This window comes from Hirundo rustica, chromosome 3 (assembly GCF_015227805.2).
Source record: "Hirundo rustica isolate bHirRus1 chromosome 3, bHirRus1.pri.v3, whole genome shotgun sequence".
NCBI lineage: Eukaryota > Metazoa > Chordata > Aves > Passeriformes > Hirundinidae > Hirundo > Hirundo rustica.
Window position 1 is genome coordinate 47941471 of NC_053452.1, and position 13126 is coordinate 47954596.

The window sequence follows — 13126 nt, forward strand, 5'->3', positions numbered from 1 at the left end:
CTCAGCTCTACAACCCAAACAACTTCTCACAATTTCAGTCTCCCACTGCATGATCACTTTCAGCCCTATAGGGAGGCAATCAGATGAGATTTGACATTAGGATAGTGATGTAACAGAGCACTGATCACACATCATCCTAGCTCTGGCTGAGAGTATGGCTGCTGTTGAATTCTAGTATAACATGCTCTCTGCCACTCTTTTGCCACTGTGTCCTAATGCAGATTATGTCCTCAAGACAACATCCATCTCTAGGAAAAAGGTTCTATGCTGGCTAATGACTATTGTGTCCTTTATTCTCACTTGTCAGAGATCACTCACTGCACCAGCAGTCCACGTTACAATTGATATATCAATTGTAAAAACTTATTTAGTCTGCAAAAGGACCAAGTCATTCAAAAGTCATTAAATTTATTTTCTTTGAAGGGGAAAGGAAAAATATTATATTTTTTTAATGTTTCATCTCATTCATTCTACAACATAGCCTACTTCAGTGGAAAACAAGAAAAGCTGGAATTGACACTTCTAGTACACCACCACCACCAGAGCCCCAGCACGTAACAACTTCTGTAGTAGCGCTTCGCCAACACAGAAAGCTTGTGGTACTACGTTTTAAAGAATTAACCTTAATAACTTTAGTGAGAACAGCAGTTACTCTGCACTTAGGGCCACATAAATAAGGCAAAATTGCACCTCTATTTCCACAAAGTAAATGGGAAAGAACACAGCTTTAAAAAAAAACAAAAAAAAACAAAACACGGGCACCTTTACCCTCAACTGCATCTACTGCAGGCTTGAGACATCCAAAGATGTCCCCAGGATAAGTAATAATGCATTTCTAGTAACATTCTGAAGTCTAAGTGGCTAACACATAGGCAAAGAAATAGTCCATCCTGTCCACAGTCCATCAAGGCAGCTTGGAAAAAGAATAGGACAAAAATGTATCAATGCAACCAGCCATACGGCTAGAACTTCAACTGATGCTAATATATCCGTATCAGCCATGGCCTACTCAGCTAAAATCCATTTACCACGTCTATATGGCTCATATACAAAGGTCAAAAATGTGGGATATGGGAGAAAAGTGAGAACATACAGAAACATATTTCTTCTTACTAAGACCTGTCGAGATAAAAAAGAAAATCACTGACATTTGGAATAAATCATGTGAATGACTGAATTTGTAGCAAACTTCAGTTCTGTTTCAGTGAGCCTCAAATACCATCTTGAAGGTGATAAAAAGACCATTCCATGCATTGAGGGAAAAATGAAAATTACGTAGTCCCAGCCTTTCCTGACTGGTCTCCCCAAATCACTTTGACACCTCTTATTTAATATTTAGATTGAAAATCTTATGCACAAAAATTATCCTTTCAGTTTGCCAACAGAATGCTAAGCCCAGCAGCCTCCCGTGTGTGACATGGGTGCAGACAATTAACAGCAGCGTTTAGACTGACAAACACATGGTGACAGTGGAGACTTCCCACCCTGGAAACCACAGAACAAGGATCAATCAATTAAAACCACTGTCAAAAGACTTGATCAACAATTTGATGGGGGCAGTGGCACCAACATCAGCATCTAGCATGGAAGACCTCTTGATGAGGCCAGCATTCATTGTTTCCTTAAGGGAATCCCCCTCAGCATCCCTGTGGTGTGGGTGTTCCCTACCCAGGAGGAAGAGCACCACCTAGTGAAGCTCTGGCACCGTTTCTTGAAGCACCGGCAGAATTCAGGTGGTCTCGGTCATCCCTGATTGTCTCGCCATACTCACCAGCCAGAGAAACCGGTGGTATAGCTCACATGGGTACAGTGTATTATTGCAAGTGACAGAATGATGCCATGCTAATATATTTCTCTCCGTGCCTCACACTCAGAATTTTGTCCATGAACGTACTCCATATCCTTTAACACTGCTAAAAGTGACCAAGAATAAACCTCATATAACAATATGTTGAAATAAACTATTTCACAGAACGCAAAGGTAGAATTCCTGTTTGAAGGGGAAGGAAGAAGTATAAATCTTCAATACATATAAAATGAAATTTATATACGTATTATATAAAGATGGCAAGTGGAAACCCTGAGCTTTGCCCCGCACAACAGCATGTCCTATTTTCTGTAATTTATAGTTCAGAGTTCCTAAGCTTTGGAATACAGAACTAGAAATTATTTTCAAGTCCAGTACCTTGAAATCAAAGTTAGCCCTCAATTTCTGGAGCAAAACAAATGTAAAGCAAAAGAATCCCAGAGACAACAAAAGTGTTGGCAATGGCTTGCATCACCAGCTGTGCACCACGATGTCTGTTAAAGGGCTGATGGCATGACAGACACAGATACATCATAGATAAATACAAATACAGCTACATAAATAGAACATTTCCACAGTTCTTTCTTCTGAATGTACCTCAATATAAGATCAGAACAGTGTGTTCAGTAAACTGCTGAACATGAACATCAGCATCCATAAATAATGCTACAGAAGTGGAGTTGACGGTATAGAAAAAGCAAGATCAGACCTATTTTTTCCCATTCCAAACTTAAGTGCCTCAGGGCACAATTGCCTGTAGAGCAGCACACTGCTTAAACTCTGAAAAAGATTTTCCTAGCAGAGGCACTATTTTTGCGGTACAGATTTTTAAGAAATGAGCACAGAGAAAACACTGTATCAGCCAAAGATACTTCTTCTCGTTTTTGGAAACCAAACAAACGCATTAACTTTAAATTTAACTAACATTACTGGGCATTAGTATGGCTCCTGTACTGTGATGGAGACTGATAACACCCTCCAGATCACAGGAGACAGAATCTAAATATTTCAGGCAGGTCGTGTGATGACTCCACCAAGTCACAGATGTGATTTATGAAAGGGTACTAAAAACCTTTAGCTCCTAGTGACTTGAATGAGAATTTTTGTTGCTTAGTAACTCTTAAAGAAACTGAGACATTTGAAAACCAGTAATGCTGTGAGCAGCTGTATAGAGCTCTTGTTTATAGAATTCTGGTTGTCTAAAACTGCATATTATAGTACTTTACCATCTAATGTAGTACTTTGATGAACTTAAGGTACTTTGCACAAAGTAAACTGACCTTTACAGAATTTCACTAAGACTTGTTTAATTATACCACAGACCACCTATTTTGCAGATGACATACCTAAAATAAACTACTCATGACATACAGAAACTTTAGTATAGCCCTATACAATAGCATTCATTATTCATACATTAAATTTTGCATTTGCTACTACGAAGCCATCCTGTTTCACAACTTTGAACTTATGCCTGCAGCACTAAATATGATAGTATCAGGGGGTTTGCAGTACAGCCACAAAATGTTCTGTATTTTGTCCTCCATACAGACAGAAGCGTACAACATGAAGAGAATTGGGACACCTGACCCAAGTTTTTGTAATTTTGAGGGTTATTATTAAACGCTGTCATTCTTCTTTTTGATATTGATTCTATATCAAATGGAATTGTATGGTTCCTGCTGATATCAAGAGATGCCATGAATCTATGTCTGAGGGCAGAATCTAGCTCAAAGAAGATTAATTGCAGTTTCTAGTTCAGAGAAGTGTAGGTGTTAAGAAGCACTAATATGCCTTTCAAAAGGTATTCAGTAAACTGCTTATTCATTCTGATATAAAAGGAAACCAGAAAAACTGTAGTTTTCCATCAGAATTAAGGGTGCTTTTAAACAGCTAATTGAAATATTTCAGTACAATTCATTTTCATAACATGGAAGACAATAAACAATAGTGTTACATCACATACATGAGATATTGTAAAAAACTATAATATATTTAAATACAAATACTAATTTTTTTTAATACAATCATTTGGTCATCTCTATTCAATTATGAATCCATAATCACTAGGTCTTAGGGCAGAAGGACCCTGCATGGCTGGGAGGATACGCATATACACATGTGTACATTCACATTATAAAATTATCTTCATCAACAAGAGTAAGTGGAAAAGAGGGAGCAGTTCTCACTTTCAGATAGATAATCCTTGTACATCCGAATTGCATTGTGAAGAGATCCTCTGTGTTTGCTACCTCTTTCTCCGTGGAACAATCTCCCTAGAACTTCACACTCCATTAGTCAACAGGATTCAGCACAGGTCAGAGAAAGAAAGCAAACACACAACTCCAGCAGAAGTGGCACAGAAGAGCTAATACAGCTTCAAAATTCCCATTTTACCCAGTTTTGGTAAAAACAGTACATGAATGCCAGGAGAATGATCATTTCACTGTGATGGATAAATTTCCATCCAGATGGTTCTTGGTGCTTACTTGGCTCTTGATTGAGGTTTTTCAGTTTCAAACCAGCACATATCTGATATGAATACTACATGATAAATTCTTAGAGCCTTCCCAAAAAGGATTTCTTGTTTGAATGACACCATGGATCTAACAGACTTCAGTTCCATTTAACAGCTATAGTGATGTCCTCAATTGAGTATAAATAGTAGAACTATAAAAATCTTGGAAAATAAGCCTCTTCATTGGAAAATTATGGATAAAATACACATTACAGTCTCATCTTTCCAGTTTCTAATCATCAGCAATAAACTTTCAGCCAGAAGTATATTTGAGGGAAAAACAGTAAGGAGACAATAACAGTATGAGAAAGCAAGAGGGATGTCACTGGTTTTTTGATGCCCTGACCACCTTCCCAGACAAGGCAGCTTCTCTGAAACTAAGCTCATAAAACTGTCTTCTCAAAGACACGCTGAGTATTACAAACTGAGAAAGATGCACAGCAGCATCTGAAAAAGGAAGCTTTCAAACACAGATAAATACACACACAAGCACAAAACCAGCCCCAAATTTTTAGAGGCTATATAGTCCAAATGCCACTGTCCCATTCTTGACAGTTAAGAATTCCATATGTTAGCTAGCAAAAGCATCCCCTGACAGTTGCAATGAATTTATGAGATGCTCCTATACCTGTTCCTACAGCCCTATTTCTTGGACAGCCTGCTCTCCTGCACTAGCCCAGGCTGTTTTCATGTGCCAGATGAAACTGCGGTTCCCAACTCTGCTTCTCAGACAGTTCAGCTCCAATGTCCCCTGTGGCTTCCCAGCCAGCCTCATTCCCACTGTATCTATCACTCTCATAACCAACACATACTTTAGCTCAACCTTTTTTTATCTTCAGCTTTTAGTTGTAGCTGGTGGCTATCTCTTGCCAAAAATCAAAACTCAGCTGATCCCTTCACCATGGGAAATTGCACGTGCACTTTTCCTTCAATGCATCATTATCTCAAAGTTTCAGCTGAAGGCATTTCTCTGAAGTGGTCCATCTCTACTAGTACTAAGCCCACCCTCAAAGTTTTCTTCCCTTATACATTTTGGTAAGGTTCATATTAATACTAATAAAATCCAGACTTTTCTTGCCCTACTACTGCAATCTGTTTCCATAAAAGAAGGGGGAAAGGGAAAAAAAAAAAAAAAAAATAAAAAAAAAAGAAGGAATAATGGATGCCATTCCAGGTAGTATTTTTTTAGTTTTTCCTCTGCTCTGACATGTCACTGTTGCATCTCAGTTTACCCCACCTGTAACACAGAGGATAATTCTATGTATCTCTTTCACAAAAGCTTTATTTTAAGAGTCATAGTTGAAAACTGGCTATTGTTCACATTCTATATTATTATACACCTGAACTGTTTACCTTTCCACAACCGTGTGAGAAAAGTTTTAAAGCATGTTAAAAAAAATAAACGTATTCTGCTGTTTCCATTGGTTTGTTCTTTCTAGGCTGGACCTGGGATTTATTTATTTTATCTTTTATAGCAAGTGGCAATCAAGACCAAAAAGTCAAAATTCTCAGCTGACCATTTTACTGTGGAAATTAAGACAAATTTCTTCTCTTTTAGCAGCTTTTACAAATTGATTTGAAGAATTGGGTGTAGTGATTCCTATTCTAGAAGTTTCAGTTATGCTTCAATTGGTTTGAGATTCCTGAATTGGGACAATAGCATATTTTAAAAGTTGTATTTACATAGAAGTATTTTATTGTATTTACCAGTATAGTCCACATCAGTTTTGGTGGGTACCTGTCAAATATTATGATACAATAGAGATTACTATAGAAATTCCTGCAGTCCACAAAGAATGTTTTAAGCCCGAACTGAAAGAAGACAAAACTCCAAAACAAACAATTTCTGCCTCAACATTGCACGTCACTCTCAATAGCATCATTGTTTCCATAGCTACAAATGTAGACTACTTCAAAGGAAAAGAAGCAGAGAACCTGAAAATGACAATGCACAATCAAAACAGGCACATACATTTTTCAGACGGCACATTTGGGATGGAGAAAGGAATTAACATGGTGGCACAGAATGCTGTGGGGTTTTTACATCTGACAGTAATGCCAGGGATGTGAGCACATCAAGCTCAGAACAGTAAGCAGCAGTAAACCTCTCACTGCAGTATCACTTGATGTATTTCTACACCTAGTGGAAGGAAGAGGAGAACAGAAAGGATGGAAAATACCAGCAGGAATCACCAAAACAGGGCAAGTACCCCTCTCACTGATCCAGCCACCTGCAGACTCAGACACGTTTTTCAATCCAGTTTCCTTGGAATTTTCAGTCATTCTAGATAGTTGTAGAGATAATCAAATCCTTTATATTCCTTGTATCACAAATGATGACAAAATTTAGATACATGCTACACCTAGTACTAACTATAACCATTCCAGGAAAGAATACAGCAAAGTGAATCTGCACAGAGGATAGGTACAAAACGTGGGTGAGAGCATACAGGAAAACAAAAGGCACTCCACAGCATCTAGCAACTATTCTGTCCATCTCTATTAAGTTCCTGCTCCCTAAATTTCTCTGTATAAAAGCTTACTTCACTGTCAACTCCAGGACTACAATTTCTTCATAACTTATTGGATAGGAAGGTATTTTTTTTTTTTTTCCTACAGCAGGAATTCCCAAGGTTGACAAATGTAGACCCTTGCCCATCAATTCTATAAATGATGAGTGTTGGAATAACACCAAGACCATCAACCAGATTCACATCAGTGCCACTCTTCTTCTCGGAAGAAGAAACAGCATAATCTAGAGGTATAGGGTTGTTGTTTTGGTTTTTTTGGGTTTTGGGGTTTTTTTTTTAATGTAAAAACAAACTAGGAAAAAGCACACCACAAAAAAAAAAAAAAAAAAAAAAAAGCCCACACTACTTATCTCTAGCACCTTAGAGCACCAATGTAGTAACAAAGATGCCTCATAGAATGTCATGGCATATTCAGAAACACATAGTATCAGAGTGACTCTTCCCTTCTCAAAGTGAGTGAGAGCACTTAGAAAAATCCACCTAAAATGTCCTTCCTTAGTCTCGCAGGCTCTAAGAACATATTTATCCACGATACCATTTTCTTCCAACAATCTTTTTAGGTAGCAGTTGATAAAGGCCACATGAGGACACAGCATTATCTGCAGTCTATACTGGAAGTCATCTCTGATGGAAGCAGAGATGGAGAATGGTTATTAGAAAATGGTGTCACTGTTTCCTCAGACATTGTCCCTGCACGGCTACTGCTCATTCACAACAACACTGGCAAGTATCATTCTCTGGAGACATGGTTTCTATGAAGAATATCAGATCATGATAAACTAAGGAGTTTGAGATTACAAATACAGCCCTTATTATACATGAGTCCTGACATATATGACCTTCCACCATTGTCACAGAAATAGAGCAAACACCTCATTATCTTTATTAGAACACTGACAGCCCCACTGTTAGTGATTTTAACCAGACTTGACAAAAGCCATTTTAATACTTGGGGCAGGGAGGAACGTAGAGAGCCAAAATCTCAATCACAAGGATATTATCTTTCAGACAAGGATAATCTTATTGCTACAAAATAAAGCCATCAGCTCTCAAATGAAGCTAATTCCGGCAGCAATACAATAACCATTAAACCTACAAATCAGAACTTCTAATAGCCTATGTTTGACTGAAAAAGTAAGCAAAGCACAGACCAGAAAGATAAAGAAACCAGCAGTAGGTATAAAATAGAAGTTCCTAACAGGAAACTCCTATTCTTTTAATTATGTGCAAAGATTTAAAATTAATTTAAAAAAAAAAAAAAAAAAAAAAAAAAAGGGCAGGTCAGGGTCTGAAACTTAGGAAAACTTCACAGTATGGGCCTTCTACTACACTACTACATCTCAAGTTTCTTCCCTAAGACCTAGCTTGCAGCAGCAAGTTAGTGTTGCCAAAATATGAAATTTCTGCATGAGAAATTTGTGATGTTAAAATACTATGGATTTCTGTCTCTTATCTCTCTTTTAACTGCTGACTGGAATGGACTCTCTCAGAGAAGAAATGAAAGGAGGGCTTTTACATTTTTCATATTTCCCTCAGGCTACCAGCAGAAAAATTCAGAACTTTTCCTAAGGTATGTCAGTGCCAATGATGTGTCATATGTCATTACTTTACAATTAGGCTGATAGACAAAAAGAATAATGCAGCTGACATGCTATTAAAATAAAAATTATTCCCCAAGGCATAAAAACAGTGACATGAGCATCTTAAAAGACAGAGTAAAAATTATATAGGGAACTATTCATCTGTGCTGCTGTCTTTTCCAGATTCAAATAAGTAATCTTAGTTATGTGTGTATTGAATATTGAATTATCTTATGCTGATTTTTTTAAAAAATTCTTTTTTGAAAGCAAAATGTAATGAAACCCTTGTTCAGCTAGGAACAAAAGCAACTATGAGAAGAAGAGACTATCTACGCTCTATATTAATTGAGATTACAATTTGATTATCAATTGGACAATTCGTCAAATAAGCAATTCATCGAAAAACAAATACATTTTAAAAAATAGAAAACCAGCTTTTTTTTTTTTTTTTTTCCCAAGAGTTTGAAGCAATTAAGCCTTAAAAATCAAATTTTAAAACACTATGACTTCATTCTGTATAGAATTTTTTATAAAATGCTCCTGACAGAATCAGGATTTAGACAACACAGAGCTGTAACTCCTTGTAGTTCAGAACATACTTAGTTCAGATTGTGTCTGGAAGTTAGACTAGCAAAATTACCAGATTACAAAACTGTGGTTTATACTCAAATTAACAGCCTTCACACAGTCAAATTTTAACTCTTCATTAACATAAGTAAGAGATATCTTTGCAGGTACAGATATCACAAAATGTGTGCTTTTCCATCGTTGATGTATAAACTACTAGAAAAAAGCACTTCCACCTTTGTGCATCTCAGGAACATCATTCAAAATATGAGACTTGAAATTCAGTTTGGACTGAGCTCAGCCAGTAGCATGTTTATATATTTTTTTCCTAAAAACTATTAATACTTTCCCAGTTGGCCAAAAAAGAGAATCCTTCACGAAGCTGTCAGATCTAGTCCTTTGTTCATACAGTGCTTTCATTCCCAACACAATGACAGACAGAGTGAGAAGTACTGTGTTTTCAAGTGTGTTACAAGGAATCCTGTGATTTAGTTGTTCCTATTAAAGAATTATACTCAGAGACAATATACTCTAAAGTGAAACGATTTCCACTTGATTACCCTCCTCTTATGTTCCAGATACAGAATTTAGAACATTTGCTTACACCAATATCCTATTTCAAGGAAAGGAAGATGACTTCTTGAAAAGTTATCTATTATTTTGTTGCCTGTTCCTTGAGTACTGGCAAAGGAAGGGCTACTTAGTTTTCTCTCTGTACTCTAACACAGTGTTCATAACCTGAAATTATCTTTAATTCACTGTGCTACAAAAATAAGTAGGTGAAAAAACCCAAATAGGGCAGGTAATGCTGTAGAAGGTCAGTATTTTTCAAAGCTTAATACTCAGAGCACCACTTGATATGTGACAGCAAGGGAACGACCACTGCTGCACTGAAGGACACAAGTTCATACCATCCCTTTACAGACGTATTGCAGAGAACCAAAGAGGTGTTTGATGTCTTGGTTTGCTGAGCATACACCTGAAGTGGTATGTCCTATTCCCACTCTTCATTTTCAAAACTCCCATGCATCAGCAGGACTCTCATCACTTGCATTAGCTGTTCCATTCAATCTGGATGCTGCTCAGAGGTGATGCTGCCCGGAGGCAAAGATAAATTTTGGCATGAGGTCATACAAAATACCATAGGTCACAAATTTTACTAAACTCACCAAAGGAAGACAGAAACAGTTTCTCTGTGTTGTCCCTCTGTGTACTAAATAAGCTGAAAAAAGATTTTTTTGCCACCGTTGAAGTAAATGGCAAATGTGGAAAGATTCTGTTTAGAAAGATCAAAAACCTACAACAAACAATATAAAATCTGCTATATTGATTTTCATATATGCAGCATATTTTCATGTGTGCAATTGCCTTTTGAAACACACTTGTGGGGTTAGTTGCAAGGTAATCCCGTATTTTTCTAGATGGGCATTCATAGAAGGATAACTGCAGTTAGGTTCATAAATTCATCCACTTATGTAAAAGGCGCCTAATTTCACAAAACAGCAGATACAATAAACTGAAATGAGCAACATATCTGAAAACAGGAAGAGAAAAAAGCATGCATAAGACTTCAATTTGAGACTATTTTTTAATTTCTGGGAAAAGAACAATTACCACAGTTACAGTTTATGCTTCAGTTCACCTCAAAGACTAAACTGAGTATATATCAGGTGCTTTCTATTACAGTTAACTTGTAAGGGGAAAAGTCAATGCCTCTAACAAAGTAAAGCATTGATTTTTTTTTTTCCACCTGATAGAAACAACCACCAAGTTAAGAAGTACTGTGTTCTAAGAATAAACAAGCAGTTGCATAATTACTTATTTCAGTTTGTAACAGCAAAATTATTTTTTCTCCATTATTATTAGAGTTTATGTTGCTATTCTTTTTTCATAAATGCAATTAAGGTTTTTTTAAAAAAATTTATAAAGGCATCTCAAAATGTCCAAGCATTTAGTCTCACTTAAAGTATAATCACTAAATAAGCCTCACTATTAAAGTTCAATACCTGGAAATTTTGTGTATTGATGTTAGGATAACTACACTAGAAGTCTTCCCACAGAAAAATCCTAAAGTGTATGTTTTGGGGTGGGGGGGTTTTGACTTGTGGAAATCACAGGTAAGTGAGATCTTTAGTCAGTTTTTCCCCCCGTATGAAATAATTCAATGGTTCCAACTTCTCTGCATGAGACAGAAATACTGTATTGTACTGTTGCTATTTAGCTTTAATACATACGAATTCATTTCACAAATAAACTTTAAAAGTAAACACTTGACCTCAAAACATGGTCCTGGCTCTGGCACGTCACCACCATTCACATATCATATGTATCAATGCAGAAAGTGACTGAAATACATCAAGTATCTCAAATTGAAAAGCAGCTGCTTCTGAACAAGATGCAAAGTTGATGTATGCAGATTTTACCATTTCAAACAACAGACACAGTCATTTCTCTCTTCAAGAAATTGGAAAGAAGCAGCAAAAAAAATAATGTCTTCACTTTGCTAAGCAAAAGAGTCCAGGACTTCACCTTCCTCAGCTTCTGAAAAATACAAAGGCTTACCTTTCTGTACACCAGCATGTTTGGGGATTCATCAGCCACCCCATTGCTGCTTTGCCCATAATTGTTTCCTTGTGCCATGTCCCACAAATTTGATCCGCTTTTGGATGCTGCACTGTAAAAGGCAAGAGTGGTTTCAATAGAGCATCGCCTCAGGTCTCCTTGCTTCCCTGATGATTAATGAACCTGACTTTCTACCAGCGTGTTATCAAAATCAGTGTATGCTCTTACTCCAACAGATATTTACATTGGAGCGAAGCTGCTAATTTGCCATTTACTGCCATTACTCTCTTTTGCCGGTAAATAATGGATGTGACGTGTTGATCTAATTTAAACGTTAATGAATTGTCACTCGGAACAGCTCCCTGACACACCGCTAACCACCACATCACACAGATGCCTCCTCACAAAGCGCTTCTTCCTCCCCTGCACGGGCTTCACCAAGGGACGCTCTGCACCTTCAGGCCAGTTTTGGGAGGACTGACTCGGCCCATGACGTGTATTCAGCAGTGCCCTCCGCTCACAGCTCGGGTCGTAGCAACTTTCACAACATTCAAGCGCACAAAAAGCAAACCAGACGCTTTGAACCTCCCTGTAATTCACCAGCACGTCAGTGCTCGTTCATACGCCGGGGCAGGGGAGCAGATGACGAGGGAAAACGAACAAGCCAGAACACTGTTCCGGTTGCTTTCACCTACTTTCATCGCACTTTACCGCCAAACACCGGCTCCCTGCCAGCACCGTCTCCTCCCCGCCCTCCCCCGGGTCACACGGGAGCTGCACTAAGCAAGAGCTCGGATCATGCCGTAGCTCCGGCTTTGCACGCAGGTGTAAGAATGCGCTCCATCTACAGACCGCACCGGTGGATGCGGAGATCCCGGAGAGCCGCCGAGCCCTACTCCGAGCACTAACCTGCCGAGCCCTCCCCAGCCCCCGAGACCCCTCGCGTTCGGGCTCAGCTGCCCCGCGTCCTCCCGCGCTGCCCCCGCACCGCCCGCCGGGGGTGCTCGGCTCCGGGCGGCCAAAGGCCGGGCTAGCGGCTCTCCGGCGGGCAACCCGGCTCTCCGGCGGGCAGCCCGGGAGGCGCCCGCCGTTCCAGCACCGCGGACAGCGGCGGCAGCGGCGGCGCCGCCCGGGGGGCCCGGCGGGAGCGGGGCCTCGGCCCCGCCGCGGGAGGCGCGGGGCGGGGGCGCGGAGGGGCGCGGAGCCCGCCCGCTCGGTTACCTCCTGGGCCAAGGTCACTGCGCGCCGGCCGCGGCTGCTCGCCTGCTCCTGCTGCTCCGGGGGGTGTCAGCCGGCAGCGGGCGGAGGGACGCGGCGATCGCTCATCACACACACGCACGCACACGCACTGCGGGCTGAGGCGCCGCCGCCGCTGCCGCCGCCGCCGCCGAGGCTGCGGCTCTCCCGTGCTCTGCCGGAGCGGCGGCAGCTCAGCTCCCTCCCCGCAATGGAGCGGCCGTCACGTGGGGGACGGGCACGTCAAAGGTGCTGCCGCTGCCGCCGCTCCGCCGCCACACAGCAGCAGCCTTCCTCCTCCTTCCTTCTCCTCTTCCTCGGCGCT

At 40.0% G+C, this 13126-nt stretch overlaps 1 protein-coding gene across 1 annotated transcript in view; it reads right to left on the reverse strand.

The window, feature by feature from the left end:
- The window catches only part of RGS7 (regulator of G protein signaling 7), a 198649-nt gene extending 185736 nt beyond the window's left edge, over positions 1-12913 (reverse strand). Inside the window, exons 1-2 of the mRNA XM_040057722.2 lie at positions 12787-12913; positions 11566-11677 (exon numbers count right to left, since the gene is read on the reverse strand). Coding sequence (XP_039913656.1) covers positions 11566-11643 — 78 coding nt within the window. The 5' untranslated portion in view covers positions 11644-11677; positions 12787-12913. The remainder of the gene's footprint in view (positions 1-11565; positions 11678-12786) is intronic.
- Between the last annotated feature and the right edge of the window lie 213 nt (positions 12914-13126).